At 38.2% G+C, this 21,292-nt stretch overlaps 1 protein-coding gene across 4 annotated transcripts in view; it reads right to left on the bottom strand.

Moving 5' to 3' along the window:
* Nucleotides 1–2,088: 2,088 nt before the first annotated feature.
* triob (trio Rho guanine nucleotide exchange factor b) overlaps nt 2,089–21,292 on the bottom strand; it is a 186,907-nt gene continuing 167,703 nt past the window's right edge. For 2 of the 4 annotated variants that reach the window (XM_079837439.1, XM_079837441.1), the window contains 18 exons: nt 21,017–21,120; nt 20,829–20,898; nt 16,591–16,680; nt 16,391–16,483; nt 16,198–16,248; nt 15,958–16,035; nt 15,242–15,433; nt 14,948–15,128; nt 13,771–14,417; nt 12,307–12,554; nt 9,336–9,474; nt 9,197–9,224; nt 8,931–9,096; nt 7,291–7,412; nt 7,134–7,206; nt 6,812–7,012; nt 6,531–6,669; nt 2,089–4,412 (listed from right to left, as the gene is read on the bottom strand). In XM_079837439.1, coding sequence (XP_079693565.1) covers nt 3,867–4,412; nt 6,531–6,669; nt 6,812–7,012; nt 7,134–7,206; nt 7,291–7,412; nt 8,931–9,096; nt 9,197–9,224; nt 9,336–9,474; nt 12,307–12,554; nt 13,771–14,417; nt 14,948–15,128; nt 15,242–15,433; nt 15,958–16,035; nt 16,198–16,248; nt 16,391–16,483; nt 16,591–16,680; nt 20,829–20,898; nt 21,017–21,120 — 3,168 coding nt within the window. In that variant the 3' untranslated portion in view covers nt 2,089–3,866. The remainder of the gene's footprint in view (nt 4,413–6,530; nt 6,670–6,811; nt 7,013–7,133; nt 7,207–7,290; nt 7,413–8,930; nt 9,097–9,196; nt 9,225–9,335; nt 9,475–12,306; nt 12,555–13,770; nt 14,418–14,947; nt 15,129–15,241; nt 15,434–15,957; nt 16,036–16,197; nt 16,249–16,390; nt 16,484–16,590; nt 16,681–20,828; nt 20,899–21,016; nt 21,121–21,292) is intronic. The other 2 variants (XR_013818063.1, XM_079837440.1) reach the window with 2 other exon arrangements.

Here is a 21,292-nt window from a genome sequence, read left to right as displayed (position 1 = left end):
CATGCATTTTATTGTCCGTGGTCAGCCAGCTGTTTGCTTGATGTTTTGTTTAGAAGTCCAATGTAATACAAAGGATTATTATTTTGTTCATGTTTGTTAAATAAAAACTAGAAAAAATGACAACTTTTTTGTTTGTTTGTTTTTTTTTGCACAAAAAGATGACAAAAAACCACTTAGGCCTAACTTTTAACCATTGACTGAATTGGTAGGCTAGGCTATTTGAAGAAATCTGCGCTACAAAATTAACCGATATGACATTATGATTCCATGTCGCATCAAAGCCTGCAGTTACAAAGAAGAACCGATAACTTTTTTGAATAGGCTATTATCTAAGATAATATATCAGTGATTCGGTAAGATATCTGGTTAAATCACGACCACAATTACAAACCACAAATATAGATTTGTCATAGGCCTACGTCTTTTGTTCCCTGACACACCAGATAAGCAGATTAGCCTACAGACATCTAGTCAAAGGCCGCCTCCTGGTGGTTTACTCGAAGCCCTTAACTGACAAGCGTCACTAAAACCCCCTTTTGGTGTCAACAGATAACTTATTTCGAACCTAAATTACAATTAACAAAAGACAAAAATGAGTCACGGAAACTATGTTCATGATTTCTTAGAAAGCTGCGTGAGAGGGTTTTTTTTTATATTCTTAGCCCAGGCCTACTTATGAAAGTTGTCTTTTCAACAAAACAAAAAAAGTTCGTAAAGATAATTCCAGTTTATTCTACTGGTCATCTTAAACCAGCAGGCTACAGGCCACCAAATGGATCCAAATGGATATATAGCTTGAGCTATAGGCTATATATATATTTTTTATATCAAAGTCAATAGTTTGAAACTTGAAAACAGTCTGTGGTGGCACATGCGCTTCATGAGAGGAACAGCATTAGCCACAGTTTAAACATAAACTCACAGCCTCACACCTCTTTAAAAAAAAACAAAGTTATATTCACACAATCAGACAAACAACCACCGAACCTGCAAGTGTCAAAAACAGCCGTGAATGAAGTCACGAACGTTTTTTGGAAAAGGATCTCTCTCTCTCTCTCTCTCTCTCTCTCTCTCTCTCTCTCTCTCTCTCTCTCTCTCTCTCTCTCTCTCTCTCTCTCTCTCTCTCTCTGCATTTGCCTGCATGCGTACAAAGAGACACAAATTCGGCTACTAATTTGATACAATCTTATTAACTTGAAGATAAATGAGTTTTAAAAGTAGGCTACAAACATTCCATGCAATTTCTTATGGTTATGGTATAGGATTATGCTTGAGAGTTAGTTACATGAAATGATGCATAGCCTAATATAGGCTACTGTAATTACTATGGTAGGCTAAGTATTGTATACACGTAACATATGTAACAAGGACACTGTAAAATAGGCTAAAGTGTTATATTTTATAGGTGACTGGTTAAATGTAATAAAATCAATGTGCGTGCATGGATTTTTTTGAGAATTAAAAATGAACAAAAAATAGGCTATTAACACATCATATTTGATGTGTTTATAGTTGCCTTCATACCCTGAGATCTCCGCGAAAAGATTCGGGGGAGGTTAAATAGTCACTTATCTGTTTTGAGATCTTACCGAGAGCACCTGCAGATGCAACTTTCACACCTGCATGTTTCCTCAGCCGCTCCGGATGGTTTTCACATGGTCTGGGTGAGGCCTCAAGAGAGATAGACAGGAAATATGTAAAAATATGAATCCCTAGAACTGTTTAGATGTAGGCCTACACGTGACTTCAAACTTAATGTAGGCTACGGCAACCCACACACACAGTATGGTGCGCTATCTTTCTGGGGACTCTCCATAGATGTAATGGTTTTTATACTGTACAAACTGTACATTCTCTTCCCTTACACTAACCCTACCCCTAAACCTACCCATCACACAAAACTTTCTGCATTTTTACATTTTCAAAAAAACTCATTCTGTATGATTTATAAACTTGTTTCCTCATGGGTGACATGAGTCGCCATGAGTCTGTGCATTCAGGTTTAAGTCCCCACGGGGATAGAAAAACATGAGCACACACACAAAAAGGTGGACTGGATTATAAACAAAGACACAGGAGACTAGTCGTACGAATAAAATGTTTCAGATGTTTAATCTCAAAAATAACTGAAGGTAAAGTAACGTATGTACAGCACACAATGTGCAAACATGTATGGTTTCTGTACAAAGAAATGTACATGCAAAATGAACATCGAGTCAAAAACATTCAAACTGACATTATGTAAAAAACAGGGTGTCGCTACGACCAGGTTTTTATGGTGTCTGTACATCTATACATTATGAGAAACTAACTTAAATAAAACATGAAAAGTCATACTAACATTACTGACCCAGCATATTATTTACCTCCTTTATATCCAGCAATAAAATAACTGCCACTATAGGTTTTAGTGACAAGAGTTAACAGTTGCTATTAGTCCACTGCAACTTCTTAAACTTTAACCCACAATTTGGAGGCAATTAACTTGGTACTTTCTCCCTGTACTAAAGATAAAGTACACAGGAACGGTTCATCTCATTGTGTTTAAAACAAAGTGAACTGAAAACAAATAATAATTATTGTCATTTAGTCATGCAACCTTACATTAACAGACTACTGCTACAATGAGCAGATATGGAAAAAAAAATCCTAATAATCTGACAATATGATGCACTACTTGCTTAAATTCAATTAAAGAAAAAACCGAACAAGACACAATAAATAAATCAACAATCAATACATGTAAACTCCTGCTCTAGGAGTCAGAAATGCATTCATAACTTATTGTTACAAATTATAACCACCAAACAGGGAGAAGAAGCATTTAGGTACATGAGAATTAACTTTGGTATAACAATTAGAAATAAGGACATTCATAACAAAAGTGTGACGAAGACACAAATGATTTTCACCAATGAGGCTTAAGCGTACAAAATAATACTGAACACAAAACTCAGCAAAAGAGCCACAGACACATTTCTCAACTCGCAGTGGCTGATACATGTACTTAACACGAATCATTATAAATAGCTGCAAAATGTAAAAGCCCCAACATTGCACATTTCAACAAATTACAAAGAGTGCACATTTGCTCTGGTTACTGGCGCTTCCTGCCTTCTGAGCTTGTATTCTAACTGGTCAGTTGAAGGTTATGATCAGCCAATGAGAAAGCATTTCAAACACTGCAAATGAACATGAATGAAGGCAGGTCCAGTTTATTTTCAACATAAGGCCGATACAGATGCGAAATGGAAACGAAAAGCTTATCTTTTACTCCTCTTGTATGAAAGAGTTGCAGCTGTTAAAAGGCGTTTCAGTTGTTATGATTGATTTCCAAACTGACTGTATGCTTATCAAACATGAAACTCGAAATGAACTCAGATTTTATTTCCCTTTAAATCTTTTTCTCCAAAATGTTCAGGATAAAGATATCATCTTTACTGTGCTTCTATACATGGTTTATACAAAATCGAATCTTTCCTGAATGTAGCTATTCAAATGACAATACTCCACTGAAACAACCTGATGGAAATACTGTCCGAACACAAGGATAAACCTTTCTGGCTCAGGGAACAACCTTCAAAAAATCTTGCCCCCTTCTTAATTCACATTTTCTTTTTCTTGTGAGTGTCGTTCATACAAAGAGAGAACGAACATGCAGCTGAAATGATTTTTTGAAGGGTTGGAAAGGGGACTTCAGAGATTTGTCAGCAGCAGTTACAGTAACAGAGACCCAGAACCATTTCAGAATGACTCTAAAACGAGGATGAGATTTCAGCATTTCCTATTTATGATCTACATTTTCAAGACTTCCTCCATATCCTACTCAGATCTGCAGGAGAACATGATTACTATTGGATTCCCCCTCAGGTCTGGCTGAGTAGGCGACAACGCAGGAATGCTCGGAAACTGGCAACGGGTCGCAGGTCGTTCTGATGTTTCCTCCGCTCTATGAAAGAGATGAGTCTGGAAGTGTCGAGGCGAGCTGCGCCAGAGACCGCGTTCGGCTGCAGCCAGGGCTCCTCGCACAGACAAACCTGTGCGGAGGGACGTCTGCAAGGCTCGCCTTGGAGTAAGACACATACAAAGTCCCGCGCCGCCTGACTCACCCAGCGGAAGTAGTCCTCCGGGAAGCTGAAGTCGAGATGGCAGATGTTGAGGCAGGTCTCCTCAACACTCTCATCCAGGAACGGGGACGCCCCGCTGAGCATTACGTACGCCAGCACGCCTAGACTCCAGAGGTCAGACGCCAGAGCCGCTGGCTCACCCAACACCAGCTCTGGGGCCGAGAACTCTGGGCTGCCCAGCAGAGGGTGGATGTAAGGGGCGTTGGAGAGATGTGCCGCGTCACCGAAGTCCGTCAGTTTGACTAGAGGCTGGGTTGTCGTTTGCTCGAGTAATACGTTCTCTGGCTGTAAGACACACAACGCAGATAAGAATAGGATAATGATGAAAAATAGATGTCTGACAGGGTCAAAACATAAGAATACAGACTTGAGAATGCAATCGAGAGGTCAATAATTCGAGAGAGCAAAGTAGTCTTTGTAACTAAATATTTGACTCATTCAATAGATAGGGTAAGATGGGGTAAGATGACCGCCTCCCCCACACACACTTTTTTTCTTAACCATAGATGGCACAAATCTCATCTCAACACATTTAATGAATGGTTATGCTCTTCTTAAATTCTTTAATCTGAATATCAACATTTTTGTTTGATATTAATCTAATAACTAGAGCTGTCAAACAATTAATCATGATTAATCGCATCTAAAATAAAAGTTTGTGTTTGCATAATATATGTGTGTGTACTGTGTATAATTATAATGTATATTTAAATATACACACATACATGTATATATTTATGAAATATTTGCATGTATATGTATATATTTATGTATAATTTATATTATATATAAATATACATATTTGAAATATAAATGTAACAAATTATTCTTAAATTTATAAATGTATATGTGTGTGTATTTAAATATGCATCATAATTATACACAATACACACACATATATTATGCAAACACAAACTTTTATTTTGGATGCGATTAATCGTTTGACAGCACTAATTTTGTGTCTCTTGAATATAGTGATCTGCGACTGTGACATTGTATTATGTTACGTTTTTTTGGTCTGTTTGTTAATGTTAAGAAGATTTGTAGACACATTCATATTTCTTAGATTTATGGAGTACAAAATATTGTATTTATTTTGAAGTGAAAAGATAAAATTAGACACCCCCTCCCCCCATAAAAAAGCCCAGAGTGGCATTTTATTAAAAATGTGTTATTAATATAAAATATTACATTAGTACACCATATTTGAAGTGTACTAATAACAAATGGAATCGGTTACACTTTATTTTAAGGTGTTCTTGTTACAGAGTAATTATACATTTTAGTACTGAATAACACCCAAGTGTTATTATTTTAAAATTGAATTATTTAGAAATGTATGGGGTTATCATTTAAAAACATAATGAATTATTTCAGAATAGCATTCTTAGCTTTTCATTAAGCTAATTGACTAGTGATGCTATTACAACATATTATCAATTAAAATATGGGCAATTAAATATGTACAGTATATATTCATATTCCTGTATTTAAGTCATACTGTAGAATAAAGTTACCTTTCTCTTTACCTTATCTCTTTTACAGGGATTGTCTTTGTCTGTCATGAGTTATTCAATTATTAACTAAATTATCAATATATATATATTGTCACCAGGAAGAAATTATTCATATTTGAAATGCTTGTTAAATGTGTTGTGTTTAAGTAATAAACTGTCCTGTAGTAGTTTCGATTTGAGACATTTATTTGCATGCTATCTCTTTTGTTTTGAGTTCTGCAAGTACTTTTCTGCATCCTGCCGACTTTAAACTTCTACTTCTATGCTTTCACTATTGCTTAAATTCCACCCCGTTCCCCGGTCAGTATTATTCAAGACGATGTATGAAGCTTATTATTGTTAGTAATTAAATTATTGTTAAGTAATTACAATAAAAATAACTACATTTAAGAACTGAATGTTCTGAAGGTTCACGCTTTTGATGACTGATGATTCTACATGACGTTTCCAGTCATCAAATGTAACTTTATTCTACAGTATGACTTAAATACAGGAATATGAATATATACATATTTAATTGCCCATATTTTAATTGATAATATGTTGTAATAGCATCACTAGTCAATTAGCCTTTAGGTCATAATGACCCCCCCTCCCCCACCCCGCAATTTCTTAGCAATTTCTTCCTGATAAAATATATTAACATGACAAAAAATTATATTCATTATAGAAATTTTCATTACTTTTTAAGTCTAGAAAATCACACATTTTAAATATTCAGTTTTTGAGGGAACACAAAATAAGAAATGTCTAGATCTTTAACTGATTTTACAGGTTGTTGTTTCTTCATTTAAATAATTTGAAGCCATCTTTCAGCTCTCTCGGAAATGTGCCTCCTCAAATGATCTACAAATGTATTAAGAATAATTCAATTGGGAAGGCCCACCTTCAAGTCAAGATGAGCAATCCTGCATGCGTGAAGGTAGTGTAAAGCTTCTAGAATATCCCGTAGGTAAAGAGACACCTTTTCTTCTGTCAAGTTCCCCCAGCTAACAATATAGTCCAGGAGACGACCTTGATCAGCACTGATGTGTAAAAAGGAGAAAATGTGTTTTAAAAAGAAAAACAATCACACTTTCCTAAATTAACAGACTGTATTATCACTAGCATTACCATTGTGTGTGAGAAGAGTATATTGTTACAGAAAAAGAAAATAAGTCCACGTACATCTCCAGGATGAGAACATAACTGGCTGGGGTCTCATATGTGTCCAGCAGGCCCACCAGATGAGGATGCTGAAGACACTGTAGGACGCCCAGCTCTTGAACCACCTGCTCTCGACGCATTAGCTTCTTATTTACTAGCTTAGCGGCCACTGATCGCCTGCTTCCTCTTTGCTCACACCACTTAGTGACAGCAAACCTGCCTCTACAGATGGACAGGAAACAAACATTAGCTGGTTTCAAATGTTAAAGATAAACACAGATGCTTTATTTTATAGCTTTATTTAGATACTTCAGTATGTGAGAATATTTAATTTGTACGGTACCTCCCCAGTTCCATGACTTCAGTGTAGAGGGACTCAAAGTTATCCTTCCAGAGGATACCATCCCAGGAATTGCCTACGAAAAAAACCACACCGTCAGTGACTCAGCTACTACAATTAAACGTTTTGTTTTGAGCACAGTAGACAGAAATCAACTGACCAAGCACTCTGAGGTAGGCTGACGATGTCACTGAGCCCACGTCATTAGAGGCGATGCAGGTGTAGGTGCCACTGTCGTCCAGAGTGACAGGTGCGATTCGGAGGGTCACTTCCCCTGTCTCACTGAACAAAAAGTAAATAATTAGGAGACAAAAATGAGACCGCGGTTATTTGCCACAAGTGTAAATAGCAACTAGATTCCATATACACTAAGTGAAAATAGCATATTTTCTTAGCGATAGATGACGTGAAATAGCATACTAAGTGAAAATAGTGATATATTCTATTTCCAACATGTAAAAGTAGCAGTTCTTTGCAATGTGTAAATAGTAATTACATGCAATTTATACTATATTTTGACAGATACATACTATTTGCACCTCAGTATTGTTGTACATTAACAGGATGCAGTAATAACATAGAGTGTAAATGATTATATTTATTAAAATGATTAAATGGACGTTGCCTTAATGGGACAATACAAGCCCTCCCTACACCTACCCCCAACCATACCCAATAAATGCTTTTATTATTATTAAACATTTCAGTAGGCACTTTATTTCCACTTTTAGAACATTTTCTTAATTTTTATTGAAAGTAAATGAAAAGGGAGAAGATCGGCAAAAGGTGGATTCGAACCCGGGTCGATTGCATCAAAACCTAGATCCTTTACTGACCGCGCCACTGAAGAAGTTGGAATATGTTAGGCGGAGCTAGCGTGAATAGCACTTGCCAACAAGGCACGCTATTTGCACTTGGTGTAAACAGACACTCCGCAAAAATTAACTGCAAAACCAGTATTGTTCTTTCTATTCAAAACATGTTTCCCTGGATTACTTGATTCTGATTGGTCAATCACTTCAATCATTGGTCTAATATTATTGTACAACTTTTTTTACTCTTTGTCCTACGTCGAGTCAGAGGTCACCCTTCCATCAAAACTATAAAGTTTTAAATATGGATGTTTTTTCGAAGAAAAACCCATCACTTCGCTTCAGAATGCATTTATTAAATCACTGAGTCGTATGGATTACTTTTATGATGGATGGATGCGTTTTTTTGGAGCATCAAAAACTTGGGCTCTATTAAATGCCTTTACAAAGCTGGGAAGAGCCAAGATATTATTTAATATAACTCTGATTGTGTTCGACTGTAAGAAGAAAGTCATATACACCTGGCTTGGATGTGAGGATGTGGATGGCTTGAAGGTGAGTAAATCAAGGGATAATTTAGATTTTTGGGTGAACTATTCCTTTAAATATTTGATATTTTTGCTACATTTGCAACATTTTGATTGTAAAATAAAAAAAATGAATTAGCTTAAGATTAATTTTGCTCACAAAGGAAGTTCCAAGGTGAGAGATTAATTTTGTCTAACTGACATCAATGACAAATTGTAAAAGAGTAAATTAATTCGTTTTTGTACAAATTACCAAATGCAGTCAATGAACAACATGAAGACAGTTGCATGGAAATATTTAGCATTTAGCATGTTTCCATCTGTAAGGAGTTATTACGAAAGTAACAAAATGACTGTTCATCTCTCACAATACATTCAACCAGAAAACATAATACAAAAGTGCCACCTGCAGTCTGTATAACTGCATGACCTGCATAATGATGTCTGTGTGACGGTTGTACCTGTGTGTGAGTGTGTATCTTCCACCACTGCTGAGAGTGCTCTGGTCAGGCCCTCTCCAGCAGACCGAGGCTTTGGGCTGCCCACAGATCTTACAGCGGAGAGAAACACTGTCTCCCCGGTCACACACCACCTCACTCAAGGGGACCATGAACTCTGGGGGAACTGCTGCCAGCAATTCAGAAACATACAGTCATTTGGCTGTTTCATTATGACATAATATATTCAGAGAGATTTCCAAGAACGAAAGAACTATATTCTGACTCACCATCATAAATGTAGTTGGGATTCAAAAGCTGAAAAAACAAGCAAGAATATAATGTTTCATATGTACAATTTGTCTAGACCATGAAATTACATAATGAGTAATGAATTCATAATGAATCATTCGACTGATAAGGCAGTACCTTTACAGAAACCTTATTGGCGGGTCCATCTCTAGACTTGCGAAAGCCATTCTCTGGTTTGCTCTCTTTTCTGCCCTCTTTGTCTCTCTTTTCGGACTTTCGTCTGATGCGGAGAGCTGTGTGCCATGATGAAGACTTCCTGGATGAAAAAAATATAGCACTGTTGACAACTAATTCACAGTTAGACTATGACGTTAAAATCCATTTAAAAACTGTGGTCAATTCTAGTGTAATTCATAAGTGGATGCTTTCACACTTACAGCATTTGTGGGAAATGAAAGGTCAGCATGAACTCAAAGTGAACATTTTTACATACTTACAACACATTCTTTGTATAATTGTGAAAATTCATCAGTGCACATTATCTGAAAAAAGTTTCATAATTTTAATCAAAGTAATGTAATGCTCCTTTATTTCCCTTTCAAAGTGGAACTCGAGTGGAAGTGGGGTTACATACGTAACCTAGATGTTTTTAAGATACTTTTAGATGTGTTCGCCATTATGCCACCAGATGGAGTTTTGGTTCCTTGCCACTGTCACCTTTGGCTTGGTTTGCTCAGTTGGGGACACTAAATATTCAAATAAATATTCAAATACATTTTCAACTAAATTACTGATATGCCCGCATTAACACTATATGATAATTGAAATGAGCTGGATAACATCACCGTTTTCTACAGAGCGGCTGTACAGCCAAATCAAATTCTGTTACATTATTTTCCTGTTTAACACTGGGAAGCTGCTTTGAAACAATCGGCATTGTAAAAATATAAATATATAAATAAAAGTGCTATATAAATAAAGGTGACTTGACTTGACTTAAATGCTTTCACAACTCAATCACTTCCTTCAGGATAAAAATCAAGTCCCATCCAACATGTTGAATATCTTGTTAAATTTTGAAATATATTATGGAAGGATAATGGGTTTTTAGGTTTTGTTGTAACAAGACACAATAATTTAAAATGTAACTAATCAAATACTATAATATAATAATATTTTAAATGAAGGTTATGTAGTTGCACGTTACATGTACTTACTATGGTAATAACAGTAAATTATGCAAAATTACAAGTAACTAACCCTAAATCAAATCCTAACCGTAACCCTATAATAAGTTCATGCAGTTAATTAATACTACTCAGTACTCATTTGTGTAATTACACTGTACAACTTCACCTTACAATAAAGTGTATAATACAATATCATATAATATAATAAATATAATATACTATAATATTTGCATCTGATGCATTTAACAATTTCTAGTAAGAAAAACATGCCCAAATATGTTTTTTTTTTACAATTGATAAAAAGCAAATATCCAGAACTGTGCTTTTTTGTCATCCTTATGACTAAAAACTGCTCTAAAATGGCAGTACACTCAAGTAATTGAGCAACAATACGACAAAACGCTGTGAAGCTGAAGGAACCCTAAACCTAACTACAAAGTGTCACAGTGCTGGTTGAAGCAGAGGAGAACAGGTTCTTGATGCAGTAGTCTTTATTTAGTTACTAACTCAAAAACTTCACAAAATACTCAGGAACTGAACAACTTTACATAAATGTAACATCGACGAGAACAGACAGTGAACTGAAAGAAAGACCATGCTTAAATGCATGGGCAAACAAAGGAACTAACGAGCGAATGAACACAACACACCTGAACTGAGGAACCTAATTAATCAGTGACCATGGAGACAGGCTGGCAGGCAACCAGGGAAAAATGATCTAAAGCCCAGGACACACTGCACTATTTTCTGCTGTCCCAGACGAAAGATTGCCATCGTGAAACAATCGTGGCGATTTCTGTGATAATGGCTCCTAACCGTTGGTCCTATGTTGTACAGTGAGAGAGGTTCAAAGATAGCCTACGATAATTTTCTGACAGTGTCAGAAATTCAGCATGATCATCGCAGTGTGTTTGCCGCTAAGGCCTACGTCGACTGACCAGCCAATAAAAATGTGACATGAAATCAATGCGACATGGCGCTAAAACTTAAAAATGCTTACCTCAATCTTTTCCCTTTCTCTTTCACCGCGTCCTCTTTTTTTTAGCACACATAAAAACTACAACTGCCAAAGTGTGATTCATCAGGGTCTTTTTGTTTACCACTAGCGCACGCTGATGACGTTTTATTCTTCTATAGAAATGTGCATTGTAGCCTACGAGTCAATAGGTGTCATCATCGTACAGTCTACATGCATGTTGTACCCAAGTTTAATTGATCCAGTGTGATTTGTAATGATCTTATAGGATTGCTAAAATTGCGTAGTGTATCCCGGGCTTAAGGCCTAGTCCACATGCAAACAGGTATTTTTATAAACCTATAGCAACTAGAATTTTAATTTTTCTTTAAAAAAAAAAAAATTGCGTCCACATGAAAATGCAAAAACACGCTTTGAAGCGCTGTCAAGAGCATGCCAAACCAACAGGTGGCAATATAACCCTAACCGTAAAGCCATATTGGCCAATCACCATATTGGTGTGGACAGGCCCTAATTAACAGACTAGAAAACTAAAGACAGGAAGGACAAGAAAGCTTGATCAAAAACAAACTATAGACAAACAGAAAATGTGACACAAAGATAGCTGTTTGGCATACAGATGTTAATTAATTTAGTATTTCTATTATTAACAAAATAATTATTGCACATTATTATTTCTTGCTCCTATTGCTCATGTGTCAGTGATTATGAATAGTAGCACACATGGCTAAGGTTGCCCCTGGTTTAAGGCATAAGACGTTTGCTGTCAAAGTTCTTAAAGTAGCTGACACAATTAGTCCTCCATGACATTTACTTGTAGGCCAATGTGACACCATAGTCAAAACTATATTATCTCGATTGAGCTAGCAAACATTACATTGCATCCATGCATACCAAACCATTAAAAAATGGTGCTTTTTCATTCTAGATCTGACTAATGAGTCTATCTGTAATAAATAAAAAATGAATAACCAATCCTTACTTGAGGGTTCCGTCGGGGTAGTCGGGAATGATGGTGGAGGTGTGACCCAGAACGTAGCCGGGGATCCAGCCCTCGGCTGCTGGGCCTTGTTCTGTGGCGGCACGGAAAACTAGAAACATGTTCTGCTGGTTAGAGGCCAATATCTGCACAACCTCTCCTTGATATACGCTGATCTCATCCTCCTTTAGAGCCACATAGTCATGGGTCACCAACATGGTCGACACACTGCTGCTGCTGCTGCTTTCACTCTGAGAGCAGAAACATAAGCAAACCGTCAGCATAACAACACAAAAAAATTTGACAGGATTTACATTTTATTTACTATGTTTATATGTGAAGCATGTTGGAGACATTTAGCGAGCTGGACATTTAAGAGAGCAAGAATGAAGCAAGTGAGAGCAGTTCAAGGAAAATGTGATTTACAAAGCAAAATCCTCTTTCAAGTTACACTAAAGAGTCATTCACACCGACAGTTCACACTTAAAAAGCTGCCCAGATGCTGTACTGTTGGTTACAATGTCTATGCTCCTACTGATAGTCGTTGGAACATGTTGAACTTTGTTGCATCGCCAACAATCTCTTTCGCTCATGTTGCCTCTAATTGCCTATTAATTAAAAATGAATAACTTCTGGCCTCTTTGTTGCTGCAAATTACTGTCAGTGTGATTACCTCTTATGGTTCTGTTGGTTAGGAGAGGAAATCTAACACCCTTCAAGACACCATGAAATCAATATGGGAATTTTGTGGCTGAAAAAACTTTTAACTTAGTGACCATCTATATGCTAGTAGACTGCTAAAAGTTTACAAAATATATTTCCACAGATATACACATTTAAAAGAAAAAATTTTCTCTTTCAGGAAACCGACAAAATATATTGATGACTTATCTGCACTTTTGGAGTACCCATATTTTTTGTCCAATAAAATGCTCTATAGAATGAGAACATATCCCTTCCCTTAATACTGCCTGCTTCTGACTTGCTTGTAAATCAATTTTCACTTCTTGTTTCAATAGGAAGTCTGCAGGGGCTTTATGGGGATGTGTCTTTTTGAATTGTCTCAAAATCTGTCCAAAAAGCTGTAATCAGGTTTTAAAAGAAAACAGTGTGTTAGTAATTGTTAGTTGGCTGGTTTACGTGCTCCCAATGCTTGCATATTAGGTCTTCACAGGCAGTTAAGAAAATACAAATCCTGACAGTTTAAAGCAGATAGAATCAGCAGAGATAGTCAATGGATGCACAGAGTTTCTGAGAAACTCTTGAGAAGTTATCCTGTTTGACAGTGTACGTTGTTAGTTGCTCAGCACAGTCAGACCAGGCCAGTTAATATCCACAACAGCCTGTGAGAATCCTCTTTTAGTTCCAGGAGAGCGAACAATTGCACACCTCAGCGTGTTAGTATGAAGCTGGAGGTGAAGCAGGACTAGGCCTCACTGAAGCCAGGAGCTAGAGTTTGGCTCTTACCCCATTGCTGTGAGTGGAGTGCAGGGACTGCTCACTGGTGGAGGAGCAAGTACTGATGCGGTCCAACTCCTTACTGTGGGCTGAGTGCCTGCGAGTCTGACACTGGTTGCGACTCAATGTGTCACTCGGCTCTGTGTAAGAGCCAGGCCTGCCAGTGGGAGAAGCTGGCATTGAGGCCCAAAACGGAGAGCCCTTCTGGGCTTGGATGCCTGGTGTGAAAGGTGTAAAGTTCTGAGGGTTCAAGGGGGAGAGAATAGGTGAGGGGACTCTTAGACGAGGCTTCGTTAGGGTGAGAGACAGGGATGCGACTGTTGTTCTTGGAATAGGTGTCCCTGATTGGACTTCCTCGCGTAGCTCCTTCAAGGGGCTCTCCAGGACCCGCATCCTAGGGACCTCACCATTAAGGTCCTGGTCAGGAAGAGGGCACGTACCTGAAGTGCGGTCATCTGGGGCGGGGGCGTGGTGGTGCTGCACGGGCTGAGGGAGACGAGACGAAGGTTGAGGGATTCGGGAAACTCGGGATCGGGAGCCACAGCCAGAACCCATGGAAGAGCTGCTGCTACCCCCTGGAAGTCCACTGCTGCTGGGTCCTCCAAGACCGCTCGCCCCAACATGGTTCCGTTGGTATTCAATGGGTGAAGTCAGTGCTGAGTGGACAACAAGAGACAAGTTATATTAAATAATATAACTCAATCATCAAATACATTTCCTTAGATGCATGAAGTGCTGTAAAGTTAAAAAGTAAAGCTATGAACATTAAGAGTCTTCAAACAACGTATTTTCAAAACTACCTAGTCGCTTGATTGTCTAAATGAATAGACTGTCTTAAAGGTGAGTTTCAAAGAATGTCTGAATGTTCTATCATGTCCTGTCCTGCACCCAGAGGGCCACTATTCTACAGTATTTAGCTCCAGTCCTGAACCAGCTAATCAATGTCTTCAGGATTACAAGAAACTTCCAGACAAGTGTTTTGGGGCAGGTTTGAGCTAAACTCTGCACACCGAGAGCAGGATTGGACAACCCTGAACCCCTAAAGCAACCTATAGTACACATATTACAGAACAAACTTGAGGTTAAGATAGTTTGTGGGGCTTAACTCCAACAACCTTTGGTTAACAGATATTTACCTATAACCTCCTATTTTTTAACTTTGTTTGAAACTCTAAAATTGCGTTACCATTGAGGAAGTTTATCTGGTTTTCCAGGATGCTGCTGATCTGCTGGATCCAGGCCTGGCAAACCATCCGGTTTGAGGAATGGAGGACATAGTGCTCTGTGCTGCCAGTCGATGACCTTGAGGTCAAAATAAACTTACAAGGGTCATTGTCAGGACTCTCCTCTAGACCCAACCAACTGACCTGCAGAGTAGAGAAAGATGAAAAGAAGTAGAATGAGATGAATGATGTATTTTTAGTTGCTATGCTCTGTCTTGAGCACAGAGTTTTCTACAGCAGTGGTTCTGTCTACATACCTTTACGCTGTTCTTAAACAGATAACCTGGCATAGAAAAGCCCTTCTTTTTATCCAGAGGTTCACTGAAGATAACTATTTGCTCAAAGAGGAAGACACGCCTCTCCTTCATGCGAGAAAGGAGACCACCATCCTGGTCTGAGACCATAAAAGTGTCCTGGAGAAGCAGTCGGCCCTGGGCTACAATTTTACCCTGAACACAAACATAAAATAAATAATGCTCAGTCCTGAGAGTTACAACTCTCCAGCAAGTGCAAACATGTCACAAAAAAGTACAAACTAAAGTACAAAACGAATAAAAAAAAATTGCATCACAAGGTGAAGGTTTATTATTCACATTAAAGGTGCGGACACTTTTACCATGTTTCTTTGGCCAATTTTTGCTTGTGAAATCCAGTAATTTCAATAGGAATCCACATAATCTGGAATTTTGTGTGAGGGCAAAAGTTGCAGTCTAGTTCGAAATATTGTGTGATTGTCACGTTTTTTATTTGGAGGCAAGGTCAGTGTTTTAGTTGCCGGAATGTGTATTTTGTAAGGCATCTAAACTCTTTACACGGAATTATGAAAATTCACTGTCATTCTTGGTTTCATTTGTTGCCTTTTAGCTCGGTCGGACTTCCTGCTAATTTATGTGCATACAACTGTTAATGGCTGTGCTTTTAACTTCCCACCTACACACTCACAAATGTTTGTAAAAAATTAAATGCATCTTACATCAAATCCTTGGAGGCGTCCAACATTCATCATGTCATTGCAGCGTTTAGGAACAACACACATCACCTCTACCGCTTTCTGTGAGAGAGCATATGTAATTACAGCAATGTTAACCACCAACATTTAAAATGTGTGTAAAATTTGCCAGTATATTATTAATGTGTTGTCTCCAATTACTAGGTATTACTAGGTGGTTTGTCAAAGTTGAAAACGAACCCATGTCTTAATAAAAACACTTACCTCTAATTCTACAGTGTCCAAAGCAGCCTTTTTGGAGAACTTAAGGAAATCCTAAAATTATGCAATCAGAAAAAGTATGTTAAAATAAAACAATGTAATGATCTTTTCTCAAAAGATCATTTATTTTTTACATAAGTATGATGAGACTGTATGGGTCAGTAATGCTGGAAGGAATGGCTACATTGCTTCTGACCTTCAGCAGAAGCTGGTATTTCATGATCCGCTGCACTGGTTTAATCAGTAGATCTGTAATCTGTAGCCTGTGGCCCAACCTCTGCTTTAAATCCTGATGAAGATAAAAAAGAAAAGATGAGTGTGGTTATGAGTCTGTCTCACTTTTCATGACTCATGTTTAAATGTCAGGCAGGATGTAGACAGTAACTTGAGTCTTACCTCAAAGTATGTGTCGATGTACTCTGAAACAATGTGCTCTGATTTGGGCTTGTTTTGGCAGTACACAATGTACATGTGCAGTCTTCGCTCCTGTTGCCAAAAACAAAATTTCACACACAGAAGTCAGAACTTAATCAACTATTAGTATCTACAGAAACAAAGTAGCAATTGGAAACCAAAGGAACAAAGGAAAAAGGAACTAAACACAGGAAATAAGAACATAACAGAGTACAGAAACTAAAACTAACAAAGAACATGACAATTAGAATATTCTAGTCAATTTTAATGAACAAAAGAAAGCTGTTCATTTTATAAGTCACATTATGCGTATTTATACTACGGTGCTGTGGAATGCTTGAATCTGATTGGTTGGCGAACTTTCTAAGGTGTGCAATTATTTTCAGGAATGGGATGGGACTCGTTTTCTAGGTAGGCGTAGAGAAATGTGTGTTTCACAGATGAACTCCGAATGCGAATGTTACTGCTGATATTGTATTATCCTAACACTTCTGCTCATGCATTTTGACCTACCTAAGCTACCGTTTGTCAAGTCAAGTCACCTTTATTTATATACCGCTTTTTACAATGCAGATTGTTTCAAAGCAGCTTCACAGTGTTAAAAACAGGAAAATAATGCAATTTGATTCGGCTGTACAACCGCTCTGGAGAAAACAGTGATGTCATCCAGCTCATTTCAATTATCATATAGGGCCCTATCTTGCACCCAGCGCAATTGACTTTGTACACCGACGCATGTGTCATTCCTATTTTGCACCCGCGCAAAGCGCGCTTTTCCCTCCACAGAAGCACGTCGCTAAACTAGTGAATGAACTTGCGCTCCCTGGGCGGTTCAGCGCAAAAAAGGAGGCGTGTTCCGGCGCAAACAATCCCTGGTGCTATTTTGCTGTTCCATTAAACAATTGCGCCACTGACCAGAAAAAACCTAGTCTAAAGTCAGTGGCGCGTTGCGCGTTGTTCATTATGCTATTTTAAGGGCGCATGCTTGACCATAATGTAGGCTATAGCGTGCACAACGCGCATACACTTTGCTCATGTAACCTACACAGATGCAACAGTTATTTTTGCAAATCATAAATTGTTACACTAAAAAAATATTAACACATGAGATGACGGAAATCATTGTGGTGTGCCACGAAGATGTGAAAAAATAGGCATAAATCTAGCTTACAAATGATTCAGGCTAATTGTAATAATTAAGGATAAGACCTGTTTGCCCAATAGTGGCAAGACATATATGTATATAAGGACATCTGACAAATTGGTTTGTCCGTCAAGAACCAGGAAAAAAAAATCAACTGAAAAACTGAAAAAACTGAACGACTGAAAAAAAAAAAGACTGTGAAATCACCTTTACCATAATGTACAACATTACAACTTCACTTCTCTGTCTTTCACTGCTCTTACAAGAACATCAGTCTCCTCGGCTGTGAACCGCTCCTGGCGTGCGCCTGGTAAATACGCCATAATAATAGCAATCCATAATGGAACTTGCGCACCTGCTTTTAAAGGGAATGTTGGATGACGCTCTGATTGGTTTATTCACGTTACGCCCAAACCACACCTATGAATAATGAAGCTACTTCAGACCAACCCATTTTAGATTTGCGCCGGGCGCAAGAGCCATTTATCCCGCCGGGAAAATAGCAACAGCGCCGAGACCCGCCCACAAAGTTACTTGCGCTTCGCGCTTTGACACTAGCGTTTCAGATCGTTAAAATAGGGCCCATAGTGTCAATGCGGGCGGATCAGTAATATAGCTGAATATTTATGCTGCATTCACACAGGGAGTCGGAGTTAACGCTTTTAATTTACTTTGAATGGGTGATGTCATGCGTTGCCGAACTGAATTGTTTGTTCCGTCGCGACCATTCACTCGCGTTGCAAGCGGCAGAAGTTGAAGATTTCTCAACTTTTCAAGCGCCAACGCAGGCGTCATCCAATCAGATTGCTCTATGCAAATACCCTAGAGCAGACGCTAGCCAATTGTGTTCATACAACCCTAGAGCAGACGCGGCAAGTAATGTGATTGGCTGTTGTCACTATGACGGCTGCATCAGCGCCAAGCTTTAGCCACGCCCTCTGTCAAGCGTTAAAGCTGACGCCCTGTGTGAATGCAGCATTAGTGTCCCCAACTGAGCAAGCCAAAAGCCAAAAGGTGACAGAGGCGACGGTGGCAAGGAACCAAAACTCCATCAGGTGACATAATGTAGAAAAAAATCTTGGGAGAAACCAGGATCAGTCGGGGTGCCAGTTCTCCTCTGGCAAACAAACAAACATTGTCTGATTATGATTCTGGCAACATTACAAATCAGAAGTAATATTAGATCGGAATATTTGAAAAATCGGAGTCATCACGCCGGAGACGGGTTTATTGAGGATGTTGTGTCGATGGGGCATTTATTAGATTGAAGTTTGTGCACCAATCTTCGGCATGCATTCATTTAGTTTCAATATGGATAGTATCTGACAAAAAAAATAACATTATAAAATTAATAAATAGAGCCAAATTGCGTAAACTGGGAAGACTGCCCATTTTAATATCTCTGTCAGGTAAGCATAAGATACTAATCTAGATTTCTCTGCTCACTAATGCAAGTTTATTATAAACAGCCACTGCTATAAACTCATGAAGTTTACTTAAATTGGGTTTTAATAATAAGTGAAAATTATATCAACACATTATAAATTAAAAGACATATAGGTAACACTTTACAATAAGGTTCATTAGCTAACATTAGTTAACTACATTAGTTAACAGGAACTATTAAAGCACTTATAAAGCATTTATTTATATTTGTTAATGTTAATTTCAACATTTACTAATACTTTATTAAAATCTTGTTAACATTAGTTAATGCACTGTGAACTAACATGAACAAATCATGAACAGCCGGATTTTTATTAAAGGGTTAGTTCACCCAAAAATGAAAATTCAGTCATTAATTACTTTCCCTCATGTCGTTCAACACCCGTAAGACCTCCGTTCATCTTCGGAACAGAAATGAAGATATTTTCGTTGAAATCTGATGGCTCTGAAAGGCCTCCATTGGCACAATGGCACTTTACACTCTCAAGACCCTAAAACAGGGATGGGCAACTCCAGTCCTCGAGGGCCACTGTCCTGCAAAGTTTAGCTCCAACCCTGATAAAACTCACCTGCCTGTAGCCTTCTAGTAATCCTGAAGACATTGATTAGCTGGTTCAGGTGTGTTTGATTAGGGTTGGAGCTAAACTCTGCAGGACAGTGGCCCTCGAGGACTGGAGTTGCCCATCCCTGCCCTAAAAGGTACTAAAGACGTCGTTACAAAGTCCATCTCACTACAGTGGTTCTAAAATAACTTTATGAATCGACAAGAATAGTTTTTGTGCGCAAAAAACCCCTAAATAACGACTTACATAGTGATGACGATTTCAAAACAAGGCATCATGAAGCTTCGAAGCGTTATGAATCAGCGAGTCGAATCAGCGGTTTGAATCGCCAAATTTCATCAGTTTGGCGGTTTGACACGCGATCCGAATCATGATTCGACTCACTGATTCATAACGCTTCGAAGCTTCATGATGCCTTGTTTTGAAATCGGCATCACTATATAAGTCGTTATTTAGGTTTTTTTTGCGCACAAAAACTATTCTCGCCGATTCATAAAGTTATTTTAGAACCACTGTAGTGAGATGGACTTTGTAACGACGTCTTTAGTACCTTTTAAGGGTCTTGAGAGTGTAAAGTGCCATTGTGCCAATGGAGGCCTTTCAGAGCCATCAGATTTCAACTAAAATATCTTCATTTGTGTTCTGAAGATGAACGGAGGTCTTACGGGTGTCGAACGACATGAGGGTAAGTAATTAATGACAGAATTTTCATTTTTGGGTGAACTAACCCTTTAACTAACGTTAACAAAGATTAACAAATACAGTAACAAATGTAATGCTCATCGTTAGTTCATGTTAGTTAATACATGAACTAATGTTAACTAATGAAACCTTATTGTAAAGTGTTACCGACATATACGTGATGCGCACAAGCACAGCAGATGATTGTCTGTAATGCCCACATCTAGAAAACACACCCCCATCTCGGAAATAAACACAGAGATGTTAGTCTTGACCGAATCAGACGCAGAGTGATAAGAATTGTAACTCAAACGTTATTTAAAAAACTAGTCCCATTCGAATAGGGCTTTAGTAAGAGTGAAACCCCACAACAAATCATATCATACCTGTCTGATAAACAGGGGCGCAAGCCTATCAGGGTCCTCCAAGCACTTCTCCAGTTCACCAAGAAAGAAGCTACAAAGATCAGAGGTTCACGTTAATGTTTTAAATCAACATTGAAGCCAGTAAATTAAAGCAGGGTATTAATATGGTATTAGAGAGGATAAAAGCCAAGTGTTTCATTTTCACATACTCTTTATGCCAGTCATAAATCTGGAGAATGTTCCCAAAGACAATCTTATCTTTGCCCTTCATGTCGTCGGGTACACCCTCCTCCTTCATCCTGCTTATGTAGCCCTGCAGGTGCCGGAACAAGTTTATCATGTAGACAGTGACACTTAAAACATGTAATCATTCTGAATTAGCAGCAAATACAAACCACTCTCATTTTATTTCAGAGAGACACTCTTAACAGTCGAACAGATGATGTGATCAATTCACAACAGTTGTGTAAGCCCTCAATAGATAT

The sequence above is a fragment of the Gobio gobio genome, assembly GCF_949357685.1.
Source record: "Gobio gobio genome assembly, chromosome: 15".
NCBI lineage: Eukaryota > Metazoa > Chordata > Actinopteri > Cypriniformes > Gobionidae > Gobio > Gobio gobio.
This window is presented reverse-complemented; position numbering and strand designations above follow the sequence as displayed.